This window comes from Malaya genurostris, chromosome 3, assembly GCF_030247185.1.
Source record: "Malaya genurostris strain Urasoe2022 chromosome 3, Malgen_1.1, whole genome shotgun sequence".
Taxonomy (NCBI): domain Eukaryota; kingdom Metazoa; phylum Arthropoda; class Insecta; order Diptera; family Culicidae; genus Malaya; species Malaya genurostris.
The window spans coordinates 1,599,766-1,617,474 of record NC_080572.1 but is presented as its reverse complement, the minus strand read 5'-3'; the positions used below and the strand labels follow the sequence as shown (position 1 = coordinate 1,617,474).

Genomic DNA, 17,709 nt, shown 5'->3' with positions numbered 1-17,709 from the left:
TTATCGGGAACGGTTTTACCGATTATTATAAAATTATATTGAAATGAAAAGTCTTGTGGTCCCATACGGAATTTCTGCTTCATTTCGTAGGTTATACTAGTTGATGGGGAAACAAACTTTTTGTTATCTTTCGAAAATCAAGGAATACTCCGAGAAAATAAAATTCACATTATTTGTACTTTCATGTGTAACACATGAATCAATAAGTCCCGAGACTAACAATGGAAACAACATATTTTTGCAAAATTTTTTTTTATTCATCAACATAATCACCTTTTAGGGTGATACAATGGTTCCAACGTTTTTTTTTTTTCGATAAACTGCTTTCTGAATCATCGATTCGTTGCTGCTTTTGTTCCATCGAAAGCAATCGTGGCACCCACTTGGAAAAAACATTTTTCATGCTCAATTTTTCATGAAGCATAGTAAATACACTTCCATATGATATCTGTGTCATCTCAGCAATCTCACGGAGCTTCACTTTACGATCTTTCATTATAATTTTTGTCACTTCACTCACATTTTCCGGTGTAACGGCTTCCACAGGTCTACCCGAGCGTTCCGCGTCATTTGTGTCGGTACGACCACGTTTAAACTCGGCGAACCACTGACAAATCGTTGCTTTTGATGGACAAGAGTCCGGATAACATTTTTCAATCCATTGTTCCGCTTGCACGGTGTTTTTACCCATTAAAAAACAATGTTTTATCAAAACACGAAACTCGGTTTTTTTCATTTTTTAAACAAACTGCAAAACGACTTTACTCCAACCTCGATAACTCAGCTGTTTCTGGTTGGATCGACTTAAAATTTTGACCCGTTTCAAGCAAAGGTTAGTACTCTAGAAAGACGTGGTTACTGGTTTACTACGAGCGCCATCTCTGGTTTAGTCTCGGGACTTATTGATCCATGTGTTATCTATCATCCTCTGCTTAAACTTGCTTTATAATAAACATGTTCATTTATATACATTTCCTTTTAATTCATACAACGTTTATTTCTTTATATTCATGTATAATAATATAACATTTTCCATCATGAAGAGAAGGGAGCACCAGGGTATCATACGATTTGGGAATTGGATGAGAGAACGTGGATAGCCAGCCAATAAATGAAAATAAATGACCAACAGTTTGTATGGCCATCAACTAACATGACTTACAAATTGGTACAATTTTGATTTCAATTTGGAAGATTTTTTACGGTTTTTGGTATCGTCATATTCTATGACGGTTTGAAATTTTCACGTCTTGTTATCTAGTAATTCTAGAACCGTAAGTCTGACTAGGATAAAATTCAGTAAATCGTTTAGGAGGCTGTCAGTTTTTTAATTTGAATTTATGTGTGTGTTTAACCTATCCCAAGCCACACAGTGGTTTACAAAAAAAAAAGATCTGTTTTATTTATACACGCAAATAAATTTAATCCAGGACTCAATATAAAGTCAATCCAATTCCGATGACTCATTTCGTGTACAGAGCGAATCGTGTTTAGAGGTCAGTGTTCCAATTGACCAGCCCCACCTCAATGCAATGCTTGCATCGAATGGATACAAGCAATCCATACGGACTTTTGATCCCTTACAAATGGCAAGCAATCGACGCATATTTAAGTTATGTTCTTCAGTTTTAACTTTAGTACGGATCCTACCACTACTCCAATTAGCATCCAATGTCCTATTTCTTACCAATCGTATCCCAATATTTAGTCTTCGGAACCAACCAATTACACTCTTGGGGCACGTATGGTCATAAATGATAATGTTGAAAAAATAAATAAATCGTAGATCATGTTTTGGAATAGAGTTTAACTAAATTTATATCTTTTTTCCAGGTGTTGTAAAGTGTGTGCACGAACTGTAGGAGAGGCATGCGGTGGACCTGGTGATTTTTCAGGCACGTGTGAGCCTCATTTGAGTTGCGTTTCAAAAATTCCATTTGGTGGTTCAGGAATGTGTTTAGGTAATGTATATGGTATCAATATGTCTTGCATAGTGATCAACATTACAAAAAATCTTGATTACATTACTATGTTCACTGAAAATACCGTAAACCAAACGTGAAAAAAGGCATCAATATCAATCATTAACCGAGACCTGGGTGTCCGAGTATCATATACCATATTGTCGTAAATCCGTATCCGGCTTTTGCACTTAAAGTTGCACTTATCCGATTTTTGCCTTCAGCCCTGCAATTGTCTTATAAATATTTTGATTTTCATTCAGATCCGACTCCCGGCTCCGGAGCAACAGAAGAAAATGTGTAAAGATAAAAAGAAAATATGCACTCAATTGTCGTCGATATGGCTACTCTGAAATTTTTTTCACAAATTTAGATTCAAGTAAGAGGTTCTACGATGTCATAGAGTAGACTAATGTAGTTAACGGTTAACGCTCATACACGAAATGCGTAAGAATTAGTATGCTTTTTACAAAAAAAAAACATCTTTTCTGTGAGTTTTCATGTATTTGACTTTTCCTTCTACTCACTCTGCAGCTTGATGCTGAGTAAAAGAGATTGGAAAACTGCTGCAGACACTTATGAGTAGAAGTTTACTGAATGAAAAATAATAAAAATGAAATATATATGCAAAACTGATTAAAAGAAAAGCATACTCTGAGAATCTAATAGTCAATACCCTTGTGCTTTCAGATTTGCCCAAGTTAAGTGAAATAGAGATGAATCATCAAAAAAACTGTTCCGAGACTATTACTGTTGATTCTGGTTGCGAAATAGTGAACAGAAAATGTAAATGTTGGGATAAAATGCAAGTGTGTAAAACAAAATCTATCACAAAATGGGAATTCAGCAATGTACAGGTTCGTATAAATTGCTTATATGCAACTTTTCCGCTATTAAAAAAAATGAAATTCATAGGAATGTCAACTTAATGTAGCTAATCTTATAAGGTCTGAGTTAGAATTCGATGAGGACTACACTGTAGCTTCGAAAACCACTTCAGGTATGTACTGCACTAATGTTTTCAATGCATTGATATCGATAACCATTAGACATTCAAAATGATAATTTCAATCATCGAAATTCTAATCTAACTAATCAATCACCAAATTTACTTTTTAATAGACTTAAAACTATTACACTGGTGAAGGTTGTAAATAGCATACCGAAATACTAGCACAGAGAACAGACATCCAAGTAGAGATTCCAATGTGTGTAAAAAATATAATGGTTGTTTGGTAAATAACAAGTAGCAATTCGCAATTCGAGCAACCCATCAGTTACTTATGGGCTTTTTCGTTCGAGCTTCCATACAATGGTAATACATGCGTGCAAAGTCGTAGGCAGCGTTGATTTTCAACGGATTTTCACATGTAGGCTTTACACACACACATAAAAAAACCCTGTGATTTTACATTTTATTAGATGCACATAAATGGAGCGTCGCAGTTCACACAAATTTATTTCGAAGAACATTTAATATTGTATCTAAAACTCCTTGCATGAAATTCATTGAAATAAAAAAAGAATACTGATAGCAACCGCCGCGACTTGAACCGAGAATCATTGAATCGCAAGTACGTCTGTTAATCGACTGAGCCACAGAAGCATACATCTGCTTGGTTGGTAAAAGGTACATTTAAATTCATACAGTCGCACCTGCTAGCAGAATGCAAGTTACAGTCGAAACCAGTGAAATTCAAGCTATTCTAACATTAGGTCATTACAAATAAAATTTTCCGTCATTTGACAAATTAGGTCTTAATGAATTACATCGTATGAGGAATTAAGTCACCTGTAAAATTCAAAATTTTTTAGAGTGCAGCTTTTTTGAAATGTAAATGTAACAAAAATGTGCACTCGATTTTCTCGAAGATGGCTGGACCGATTTTCACAAACTTTGATTTAAATGAAAGGTCTCTTGGTCCCATAGGTCTATTGAATTTCTGGACTTCCGGTTTGGGAGTAACGTGGTAAAATATGCCAAAAAAAAATGAATAAAAAGTGCACTCGATTTTCTCATAGACCACTCAACCGATTTTCTTCAACTAAGATTTACATTAAGGGCCTTGTAGTCTCATAGGTTTCTATTGAATTTCATCTGGATCCGACTTCCGGTTCGTAGTGATGGGATAAAATGTATAAAAATAAACTAAAACGTGCAATCGATTTTCTCAGAGACCGCTAATCCAACTTTTACAAACGTAGGTTCAAATGAAAGGTCTCACAGCTCCATATAATGCTACCAAATTTCATCCGGATACGACTTTTGGTTCCGGAATTACAGACTGATAGGTATAAAAATTTCATATTCAGGGACGTGTTTTGCCTATCTCATATAAAAAGGTTATGCAATCTCTTGAAAAATCGACTAGAAAAAATTGGTCCGAAGGGCCAAGCGTCATATACCATTCGACTCAGCTCATCGAGCTGAGCAATGTCTGTGAGTGTGTATGTGTGTGTGTCGATAGCCATTATCAGTAGGCAACTAAACAAACCGATTCCGGCTATCCTGGTTCCCGGTCACCGGTTCTGGAAGCACCGGCAATAGTGGTCATATATTTCGGCATGCATCTCACTCACTTTTCTCAACGATGGTTCATGTGCAGATCCCTGAGGAAGATCCATGTAGCTAAATCGCTAGACAATCGGCCGATATGAATTGTGAATCCCGTGTTTAGAATGGTCAATTTGAAGTTTTCACACAGATCTTGGATTAACGAAGAACGCTTATCATCATATAAGCAGCCCCATTCCGTACCATGCGAGTTAAAGTCCCCTAAAACCAACCGCGGTGAATGAAGAAGTTCTATGATGTCTGCGAGCCGACGATGCCCTATCGAGACTCTGGGAGGAATGTAGATGGAACCTATACATAGATCTTTGCATTTAATATTAATTTGTCAAGCAACAGCTTCAATACCCGGTGTCGAGGGGAGGTTAATACGATAAAATGAATAGCACGTTTTGATCCCTAAAAGTAAGCCAAGTTTTACTCAAGGAGAATACATCGCAATTACGAGTATGTATTAGATGTTTAAAAGAATCAAGTTTTGGGATGATACTTCTGCATTTCCACTAAAGCACAATGATCATATCTTCGATTCTCATTGGTGAATTATCCATCAAAAGATACGATCGCTGCAAGGAGGGGCCATTGTTTGCGTATTTTGTTTTTCATAAATTATATCTAGACTGTCGTTTGAAAAGGGCCAAATCATTTGTTTATCAAATTTTTTTAAATGGTTTTAGGTGAAAAATGACAAATCCTATAAAAATGTGTTGTACTATAATTTTTCAAAAATCTGTCAAATGTTTAAATAAAAACACTGAAACAAACCCTGAAATGTGTACTCAGAAAATTCCAATTAAGTTCTACGTTGAAAAAAAAACTGATAGTAAAAATTTGATGTCGATTTACAAACATAAAATATATATTGATTTTGATGAATTTTTTTTCCAGTACAGGCATTGTTCTCTACCAACCGTTTGTGCATTGCAAGATTGCATTGCCAGGCACTTTGAAAAAAAAATCTAACAAAAATTTTTTCTTGTTCAAAATGATTTTTTCCAGTGTCATTTTATCGATAACTTATCTGAACTGAAAGTGATCCAACTATTCCAAAATGAGGAGATTTCACATTATACTCGATAGCTAGTTGTCTGATAATTATATTAGCTTTAGTTGGAAAAACTGTTTTTCCCTGAAAGTTGCTATCTTGCAATATCATTGAAGCAAAATCCCATTTGAATTGAAAATGGTTTATTTTTGTCATTAGACTTGAATTTAAAGAAAAAACCCGTTTTTCAGTATAGGAGTTTTGTTCAATGTTTTATTCGAAAATTTTATTCATTTTGTGAATATAACCAAATTGCATAACTGTAACTGAGCCAACTGAGAAATCAATTGATTCTGTTTATAAGTTCATATTTCACCTAATTACATAAAGAAAGAAGTGTACCGAATTTCTTTATAAATGTTTTTTTTTTGTTTGACAGATATTACTTCACCAAGCGAACAATTACACGATGGAAGATTACAGGTATGTTTATTTATATGTTATGTGATTTTTTATGATTATATAAAAGATTTACAGCTTGTGATAAATGGTAAATTGTAATGCATGTTGGAAAAAACAAATTAGTTTCATCCTGGACATTATTCAGTACGTTTTTGTTAAGATGCTAAGTAGAACCGAAAAACCGTTCAGAACTCAATCTCACATTGTCTCAAAAACGGACTGATCAACCCGATTGACAATTACATTATAAATGTCATTGAATTTTCACTCATTTTATGAATATGTTAGTGTAAAAGTCATGTTGGAATTTTTGGAGGAACTGGTCATTTACTGGTCCGGAATCGGTTTTTTCACTGAAGTTTGCAATGATTCGGATTTCATATTGAATTCCTTATGGAATTTTGAATGATTTTTTTTTTGGCACACTCGGATTTGCTTCTGTGGAACAATGAAACTAGTTTTTTTGCGTTCATCTAAATTTTTACTCATTTCGGAGACCGGATACGGGGTTGAACCGGTCAGCTTAAATATCTTATATGCCTGCAATTATTTCGATCCATTGACTGACTTTGTGAACGTGCTTTCATGTGACAGACAGACGTCAGTTAGTTGGATGACGATGAGTACACAACGGTATAGATTACTTGGGTAAAAACCTTGATGTAATGAATGGAGTTTTCAGTTTCCAAAATGTGTCCGGGTTTGCTCCGATCTCTCCTACTAATTGAATTTTGTTGTACCAAATCCAATCATAAAAGGCAAAGTTTAAAATTCTCACACACTTTAATTGCTCTAACTTTTGATTCATTAGCTAAAATAATTTAAATTTCTACGTAGGCATAGTTTAATCTGTATTGTTTATTTTGTGAGTTTATTTCATAAGGTCCCCAAAAATTCTTAAAATGGCGACGAAAGAACAGTGCGTCCGCGAAAAAGTGTTGCACGAGTACTTTGAGAGTCGCATCGCACCATCAAGGAAAAGTTAGGAATTTTTGATTGGAAGCTCACAATTTTCTGAATGATGACTCTACCGATTTAGACAACCTAAGGCTCGTTTCGAAGCTACAATGTGACCATGGATCAAGGTTAAACAGATCTTAGCGGACATTTTCGGTTCCGGAGATACAAATCGTGAACTAGCCGAATCAGTTACCAAATTCAAAAAAAAATAATAGAAGTGGTTGAATGACAAGAGAAGGGTATTATGGTGTAACAGAGCAAATCCTTGGTACAGAGTGACAATTTGTCAGTCCCGTCGAATGACCTTGACAAACTGACTAAAATCATCGTTAACTGTAAGCTAGTTGGAGGTTGTCCAGTGACATAAACTATCCAATCTTTATCGTACAATGTTGCTTATTGCAATGTTGATACTGACAAATATCAGCTTCGTCTTGGTATTACATTCCTTTTGTGGAATTTGACCTTCTGTTTCAAAAGACATCGGAGCCGATTCATAGCGTACAGAACCATTACATGACTGGTGCTACGATCCCACTAAGAGTCCTTGCAGATCGGGACTCGAACATACTACAACTAGCTTGTAGGACCAGCGCCTTATGCATTATTACACCACTATGTGAATTAAAAAGACTTTTTGGTTTATAAGTGTTTGTTTCATCCCACATATCTTGTTCAGATTGAATAGGATAAACGAGGTATTTTGGCCACTTCATATATTTTGGTCCACCTAACAAACTTTATGAATTTAATCGATGTCAAGTAACCCATGTTGCATCAATTTGAAGCTAATCACATGAAATTACCGATTGCGGAAGGGGGTTTCAAAGATATTACAACATTCAATGGATATTTTTACAAAGTGGGCCAAAATGAAATCAATCCTAAAGTGGGTCAAAATACCTCTGTTACCCTACTGAATCAAACCAGAATGTGCGAAGGGGGACGGGTGTAGCGCGATGGGTTAGTCGATGCCTTTCACACATCCCACCTGGGTTCGATCCCCCACCCCGCACATACGGTCAGAAAACTTTTCTTGTCCGAAAAAGCGAATGACCTTAAGGTTAAAACCTCTATAATTGAAAATAAAATGTGCGAACAATTTCATGGGATTTCATTGCGGTATACAGAATAAACTCTATATCAATGCATAGTTTTTACAGAATCTCTAGTGCATATAGGGAAATGGTACCCCCATTCATTATTATTATTAATATCATTTATTTTACCCCGGCATAAAGATAAAGCATGACCGATTCTCATAAACTTAGGTGGTTATGGTCTCATACAAAACTTTGAATGTTGTCCGAATACGATTCGGTACTGGAATTACAGGGTGAACAGTGTTAAAAATTTTATATCGGCGGAAAATTAAAAAAAGGCGGGTGGGTAATGTCAGAGACATAACCGGATGTCGTGAATACGAAAAAACTGGCACGCTCCCATCACTTTTCCGAATATCAGTTAGTTGATTGATTGTATGAATTGTGCAAGCTTTCCCCTTTTTCACTAATAGAGTTTGAAGCGATGCACCTACATTGAAGTACAGATTAGTTACATTAAACAAATACTATTCTACAACAATATATTCCAAACTTGAAACAATTCCTTTTTAATGTGCTAATATAGGAGGCTAGGTACGACAAATTTGTAGTTTATTTTTATTGAAGCTATGAAGTTCGAAGATATCTGATTCTTCTCGAAATTTCAGTACGAGACAATTGCAATGGCCTGGTCTGAAATGTATCGACGATCTTCGGTATGCAAGAGTCATTTTAATAATAATAATGATAGTAATAATACTAATGATAATAATAATAATAATAATAATAATAATAATAATAATAATAATAATAATAATAATAATAATAATAATAATAATAATAATAATAATAATAATAATAATAATAATAATAATAATAATAATAATAATAATAATAATAATAATAATAATAATAATAATAATAATAATAATAATAATAATAATAATAATAATAATAATAATAATAATAATAATAATAATAATAATAATAATAATAATAATAATAATAATAATAATAATAATAATAATAATAATAATAATAATAATAATAATAATAATAATAATAATAATAATAATAATAATAATAATAATAATAATAATAATAATAATAATAATAATAATAATAATAATAATAATAATAATAATAATAATAATAATAATAATAATAATAATAATAATAATAATAATAATAATAATAATAATAATAATAATAATAATAATAATAATAATAATAATAATAATAATAATAATAATAATAATAATAATAATAATAATAATAATAATAATAATAATAATAATAATAATAATAATAATAATAATAATAATAATAATAATAATAATAATAATAATAATAATAATAATAATAATAATAATAATAATAATAATAATAATAATAATAATAATAATAATAATAATAATAATAATAATAATAATAATAATAATAATAATAATAATAATAATAATAATAATAATAATAATAATAATAATAATAATAATAATAATAATAATAATAATAATAATAATAATAATAATAATAATAATAATAATAATAATAATAATAATAATAATAATAATAATAATAATAATAATAATAATAATAATAATAATAATAATAATAATAATAATAATAATAATAATAATAATAATAATAATAATAATAATAATAATAATAATAATAATAATAATAATAATAATAATAATAATAATAATAATAATAATAATAATAATAATAATAATAATAATAATAATAATAATAATAATAATAATAATAATAATAATAATAATAATAATAATAATAATAATAATAATAATAATAATAATAATAATAATAATAATAATAATAATAATAATAATAATAATAATAATAATAATAATAATAATAATAATAATAATAATAATAATAATAATAATAATAATAATAATAATAATAATAATAATAATAATAATAATAATAATAATAATAATAATAATAATAATAATAATAATAATAATAATAATAATAATAATAATAATAATAATAATAATAATAATAATAATAATAATAATAATAATAATAATAATAATAATAATAATAATAATAATAATAATAATAATAATAATAATAATAATAATAATAATAATAACAATAATAATAATAATAATAATAATAATAATAATAATAATAATAATAATAATAATAATAATAATAACAATAATAATAATAATAATAATAATAATAATAATAATAATAATAATAATAATAATAATAATAACAATAATAATAATAATAATAATAATAATAATAATAATAATAATAATAGTAATAATAATAATAATAATAATAATATAGATAAAATACAGATTAATCTGTATATATGGCAACCCTGTTTCGCATGTCATATTTTCACACGACCCCATACTAGTGTAAAGATGTGTTCAACATCATCACTTTCGCTTTCGCATTGACGTTCGTAATTGAATGTGTTAGTGACGGTACAAATTATTTTAATTTCCATCTTGATGAATCTTTTGGTAGGAAATATTGAAAGTTTAATTAACTCTTCATGATTATCTGTGGCACTAAAAAGTGCCTTGAATTGTCACAATCAACAAGATCTGCATTTAGATCTGAGGTGGTTCTCGTGTGTGTCTTGTTTCGGCAACAGTTGCTCAGAAAATGGTAGGAAAGCGACGAAATTCAACTAGTTCTTTATGATAATCTTTAGCACTGAAAAGTGCTTTGAATGGGCCTTGCTGGACTTTTTGGCTGCCTTTCTACCGGTTTTCGGTGCCATCGTGCTGACGGTGTCTCGTACGTTCAGAGTAGCTGCTTTAACTTAAATGACGCTATTTCTCACATCACATTTTATTTTATACCTGCTACTGGTAGCGGTGTACGGACAGCCCCTTTGCCAAAATTCCTTTTCCTGTTCGCAGAACGAGAAACAGTAAAACGACAGGTCCTCGATGTTGCTCTCGTGTGTGTCTTGTTTCGGGAACAGTTGCTCAGCAAATGGTAGGAAAAATGAACCACTCAACTTTTATATGGATGCTCTTGCATAGAAGGTTTTTCAGTAGTGTACTATTGAAAAACTTCAATGTTGTGCAATACACGTTCAAGTTGAACATTTTCGATTCTATTGGTAGTTAGATTATATAGATCCTTCCTCATATCACTGAGCTATGAGCTTTCAAAACACGAGAAAGGCAAACGCGCCTTATAAATTATCCTCTTTGATACTCGTTTATACCAAACATTTCAGAAAAGTTCAATTTTGAACTATTTGAGACCACTGAAAATTTTATCATAAAATTGTGATCATATATCCGATGGCATGTAGCAAGAATTATGTTTATTCATCAGATACAACAGGAGATATTCACGATCAAAAACTTATCATTCTCTCAGAGGGTAAATTTTGAAAAGGCGCCCCATAGTAAAGTAAGTCGTATTCACGACAAAACTCCTAAACTGGGCTCGAAACTTTTTTTTGTTTCGATTATAGAGGTTTTAACCTTAAGGTCATTCGCCTCTTCGGACCAAAAAACTTTCTGACCCTATGTGCGGGGTTGTGAATCGAACCCAGGCGGGCTGCGTGAAATGTATCGACTTACCCATCACGCTATACCCGTCCCCTCGGAACTTTTTCTATTGTTAGTAGACAGCCTGTCAAATTCGCTTCGACTATTCTGGTTTCCGATTGTCGATTCCGAAAGCATCGCAAATAGTGTTCAAACTCACCAAAATCGAATTCAGTCCGATTTTCTCAGAGATGGGTTGACCGATTTTCACGAACTTAGGCTCAAGTAGAAAGACATATGGTATCATATCAATTTCCTGCATTTGGTATGGTAAATAAATATAAATTTATATTCAAGACCATGTGAAATTGTGTGGTTTGAAAATTACATGGCATTAAAACGAAAGGAATAAAAATTAAAAGATCGACATCAACAATGCGACTTGAACCGAAAAACATTAGATCACAAAGCACACCAGTTAGTCAACTGCCACAGAAGCACATATCTGCTTGGCTGGTAAATCGTGTATACAAATTCATACAGTCTCACTTGTTAGCCGAGTGCAAATTACATTCAGAGCCAATAAATTTCGGTACGAATGGAATATTGTGTCATTTGAGAAGTGCAGTAGTTATGAATTGTATCGTTTGAAGAATTATGTCACCTGTAAAATTCATGATTTCTTTGAAATTCATGATTTCTTTGATGTTACGGCAAGCACCGTGAATCGACAGAAGTATTTGAAAGAGTGTCTCGGAAAACGACTTTTCCTTCTCCTGAAGGCTCACGACGGTCTGACGATCTCTTGGTTGGATTTGGCATTATGCCACCGCACAAAGGATATGCTGAAGTAGTATGAAGCGAATTATGTCTATTTCGTGCCGAAAGATTTCTACGCTCTAAACTCTCCTCAACTGTACTACTATAAAAATACTGGGCCATTGTGAATTGGCTCTCTAGAACATTTGTGATTCGGGGATCGGAAGTTGCATTCAGCCACCTCCGACAAAAGTTAGTGTAGAAAATGTTACATGCGTACATACACACCCACATTCACACATATACATACATATATTTGCGTTCTCGATGAAACGGATTCGAATGGTATATGAAACACGGCCCTCGGGGTCCCGGTACAACAGTCTTTCTATATGAGAATGGCAAAAAACTGCTAGAAATGATAACATCTACACTGAGAAACTTGCGTACATATTATCGTGCTGGGTGTTACGTACATATTATATCGCAAATGCATGCAATGACATCGCTACGTAAACGCGCCCTGACAACCCTTTAGACAACCCTTTACTGCAAATAGAATAGCACATCGTTTTTCTCAGTGTGTAATCGAAAGCTTTCAGTACTGCATCTCGTACACCAAATGCTGTTTCAATCATTGACTTTCTTATATGTAGGGGTGTGAATAAATAATTGCTTTATAATATTGAAATTGTAAACTCTTTTGTTAGTAAGAGTGTAAATAAAAACATTCCGAATCATAATGAAATTGTAAACATTGGTTGTTTTCTGCAAGTGATGCGATGACCTAAGCAGGTTCGATTTTATGTGTTAGTAATATACGAACGAGCTTTGGTATGATGATGCAGATACAAGTTTGCTGGTTTGAACGATAAATGTACCGTCGACTGCAGTGTATGTGCAATCCGCACCATGTTTCTCGATACCAGGCAATATGTATAACATATGTGTGTGAATTTGTTACGACAGTAAGAACCAGTCTAGTCGGCTTAGACGTGCTCGTTAGTTTTACACTGGCAGTTAACTAAAGCGAACAGCTATATATTCTTCAATATCATTTAACTTTTTCGCGTGAGCTTCATTACTCAGTTTAATACAGTATTTTTTTCAAATTTTCGGCAAAATTTGAGAATATGTACTTGAAACGTTGTCTTGTTGACGAAAAGTATAAATATTGTATTGAATAGATGTGCTTTGCACGAGTATCGCGTTCGTCCTAATGTCGTTTGTGGTATAATAATGTGATGCATATAATGGATAATAGCGACAAAATAAATAAAAGCATTGAACCTTGCCAAGAACGCGACAAACGTTAAAAATAGTGGATAATCTTTATTTGTTTTTTATCTTGCATCACGTGCAAAATAAAGCAATTGTGTACGTTCGATTTTTTTAAAGCTAGTAAAAATGGCGTGAGGCGTAAACAATTATTCCCTTTTTTCCAAAATGTCCCTTATATATCGATAAATTAAAAATTGATCGTGAGTAACCAATACAAAGATATGTAAAGAAATTGTTACTGATATCAATCTGTTGAACAAACAATAAATAGCAGATGTTTTTTTTGATGAATTGCGAAGTTAATTGTGTCTATGCATTTTGTTACCCTCAATTTGAAAACAAATTTATTTTCATATCTGATTCACAGTGATTGAAACTTGGTGGAACGGAGCACAGAAGAAATGAAAGCAGTGATCGTCTATACATTGCTAGTCTTTATATCGCATGAATTATCTGCAGGTAATATGCTTATAAATTGATTCTTTCAACTAACAAATACTAGTGATTTAATAAAAATACCAATTTTTCTTCGTATGGAGATCCATCTGGAAAGAAACATAAGACAAACATCATGTCACAAATAAAGACTGTTTACTACCTGTTTAAAATTACTGTGAAAACCGACTTTTTATTCGAGACTCGAAGAACCATTTGACTCAGCTAGTCAAGATCAGAAAATGTTGTGTATGTGTGTACGTAACAAAAATATCCACTCGATTTTCTCGGAGATGATTAAACCGATTTTCACAAATTAAAATTAAAATAAAGGACATTATGGTTTCATAGCCCGCTCTTAATTTTTATCCATATCAGACTTCCGGTTCTAGAGTAACATGGTAAAATGTGCAGAACAAATGACATCGCTCGACGGATTTCTACAAGTTCTATGTTCGAATGAAAGGTTTTACAATTTCATAGAACGCTATTTAATATACTACTTCTAGTTTCGGAATGACTGGCTTATATTCGAAGACGGATATCACTCCAGTTTCTTATTAACTGCTGATGAAAAAAGTTGTACGCAAGGGTGGTTTGTAATGAATTTGCTGCAAATAATTTTTAATGCTCAGAAAATGTTTGTATTTTCGGTGAACGACCATAACTGGGTTCAAATAGACGATAACATATTGAAAAACGTTTGTACTAACTTGGATATTTGTTCTCTTTTTGTAATCTTTTTACTTTTTTTCATGAATAAAAACTTGCTTAATCCACCTAGCAGTGAGATGATACTTTTTTTTATCAATTCGCATGTGTTTTTTGCATGAATATGCTTGAGTCTTTCAGTGCTCATGACATTATTGTAATGACCGTCGTTTTAAGCGACAATTTGAGATTTTAATCACTCATTACTCTGTAATGTCGAAACTGCAAATCGGATCGAATTTGAATCTAAAAGTGTGACAATCGATTGAACATTTCATGACATGTCGAAGTAAGTTCCACTTTAGAGTTTCCGGTTATTTAAGATACTTCCAGAGCCGGTATTCAGGAACAAGCATAATCCAAACCGGTTCGTATGGCCATATGACGAATAAATTGCAATAGTTTTGACTCCAACTTTGAAACTTTTCGGGATTGTAGTTGGGAATTGGATAAAATTAATTAATTTTGTCTTTGTCGATCTGGTTTTTATTGAGAAAACGATTGAGCTTTGAAAAACGATTCGATACTGGTACCGGAATTCGAAAATCGGAGCCGAAGTCAGATAAATTCACATGATTAACTGTACAGTTTTCTTTTGTTTCAAAATGTTTGAAAATCAGTGTAGACATCTTTTAGAAGCCGTAGTGCTAATTACATCCAAATCTAAAACTTAGTACCACTAAAACTGAAATAAATTTATTTGGTATTCGACTATCCAAATATGTAAAACCGATGATTAATTTATTTGAAATAGACATTTATATACTAATCATCCTGTATCCCCTAAACCGGAAGTTGGATTTGACTAAAAAGTAAGATGTTTTATAGGATTTTAAGACCTCTCATTTGAATCTCAGATGATTCTTAGATTTCATTTGAATCTTAGATCGGTTCAGCCATCTACGAGAAAAATGAGTTACACAGTTTTAATTTCGTTTCACATATCATCCTGTAGTACCGGAACCAGAAATCGGATCCAAACATAATTCAGGAACCTTGTTTAGGACGACTTTTCTGAGTTTGTAGAAAAGGGTTGAGTCATTTTCGAGAAAATTGAGTGAAATTATTTGTCACACACGCATTTGCTGATCTCGACGAACTGATGCGAATGGTATATGGGTGTTATGTTATTCCAACATTTATTGTTGTAAGTAGTTTAATTATGGAATTGCTTTCAACTGGAAAATGTTGCCATCATTTGGTTTACATATGTCATATGATTATGTTGCCAAAAACGATCCGTGCTAAATTCGGTCCGAGGCATAATGTCATGAAAAAGGAAGCTGTACACAGACTTTTTGGTACTTAGAAACAATTGTATGTAGCAGTAGAAAAAATCGTGTTTCACGTTGCTCCCATCATTGCTTTATCATACAATGCGCAAAACTCCTACTGCTGGAATAGGGGGAAAAGACGCTTACACAAAAATGTCGATACCTACGTTAGAAATGGACCGATCTAAAAACCACTCAATAGCGTTCTGGGTGACGGGGAGACTTTTTATTTGCGACTGGTTTGATCAAAATCGGTCCAGCCATCTCTGAGATCTCGACCTCTTTGTTGACAACACACATACAGACCCACACACACACACATGGACATTTGCTCAGTTCGTCGAGCTGAATCGATTGGTATATGACATTCGGCCTCGGAAAATTTTTCTAAAGTTTGAGCGAATTCTATTCCTATTTATTATATATATAAAAAAAGGTAAAAAAATAGATAAGAAATTCGCTCAAACTTCGGAAACATTTTCCAAGGCCGGGTTACATATACCGATCGATTCAGTTCGACGATGTTTCGCAGATCTCATAGATGGCTAGGCCGAAAATTTAATAATAACTGACATCGATCCAGTCCCAGAGACATTGAAATTAATTTCCTTTCGAGGTAGTTTTTTGCCATGTTCGGAGTTTCTGGAAAGGTTTTTGTGGATCCAGTTCGAATATAGTGCTATCAACTTTCGCTCGTTAATATATGTAAACTATGTTAGTTATACACACGATATACACTAAGCTTTTTTTACACAGGGTTATGTGCCGTGTAAAATAAACTTTAGTGTACACTTCTACACACATAGCCATATATTCATGCGTACATCTTTAGAGGATGTCGGAGCGTTTGTACTCCATGTTAGGAACGGCTTTAAACAGCGTTTGGTCTGGTATCCAGCGGCTGAGTATGAAATGCTGCATCCCGTCCAGCTAAATCCAAGGTGACAACCCCACCAACGAGATCGTCCTAGTGCTAGTTGGGACGTTAAACAGAGCAAGCACGATGATTCTCCGGTGAGACAGGGCGTTGGCGTAGGTCTGATAAGCCACCCGTAAAACATTTATTACAAATAATACAGGAGAGAATACGACCTCGAACAATCGGCATAGACCCACGCGACGAAATAAGAACTACGATTGGAAACTTGGAACATGGAACTGCAAGTCGCTAGGTTTCGCAGGCTGCGACAGGATAATATACGACGAACTAAATCCTCGCAACTTCGACGTCGTAGCGCTGCAGGAGCTTTGTTGGTCGGGACAGAAGGTGTGGAAAAGCGGACATCGAGCGGCTACCTTCTACCAAAGCTCTGACACAACGAACGAGCTGGGAACTGGCTTTATAGTGCTGGACAAGATGCGTCAGCGAGTGATTGGGTGGCAGCCAATCAACGCTAGGATGTGTAAGTTGAGAATTAATGGCCGTTTTTTCAATTACAGCATCATAAACGTGCACTGCCTACATGAAGGGAGACCGGATGACGAGAAAGAAGCGTTCTAAGTGCAGCTGGAACAAGCCTATGACGGCTTCCCACGCAGAGACGTAAAAACTGTCATCGGTGACATGAATGCCCAGGTAGGAAGGGAGGCAATATACCGACCAGTAATCGGGCCAAACAGCCTACATGCCGCATCGAATAACAACGGCCAACGGTGTGTCAACTTTGCGGCCTCCCGAGGAATGGTAGTCAGAAGCCCCTTCTTTCCCCGCAAGGATATCCACAAAGCTACCTGGAGATCACCTGACCAACAGACCGAAAATCAAA

At 33.2% G+C, this 17,709-nt stretch overlaps 1 protein-coding gene across 9 annotated transcripts in view; it reads left to right on the top strand.

Annotated features, from left to right (window-relative positions):
- Positions 1-17,709, top strand: part of LOC131434857 (cysteine-rich motor neuron 1 protein-like) — a 37,717-nt gene that overhangs the window by 6,142 nt on the left and 13,866 nt on the right. For 3 of the 9 annotated variants that reach the window (XM_058602069.1, XM_058602068.1, XM_058602070.1), the window contains exons 3-6: positions 1,834-1,961; positions 2,652-2,818; positions 2,877-2,961; positions 5,958-6,001. In XM_058602069.1, the coding sequence (XP_058458052.1) occupies positions 1,834-1,961; positions 2,652-2,818; positions 2,877-2,961; positions 5,958-6,001 (424 nt within the window). The other 6 variants (XR_009230412.1, XM_058602063.1, XM_058602067.1 and 3 more) reach the window with 6 other exon arrangements.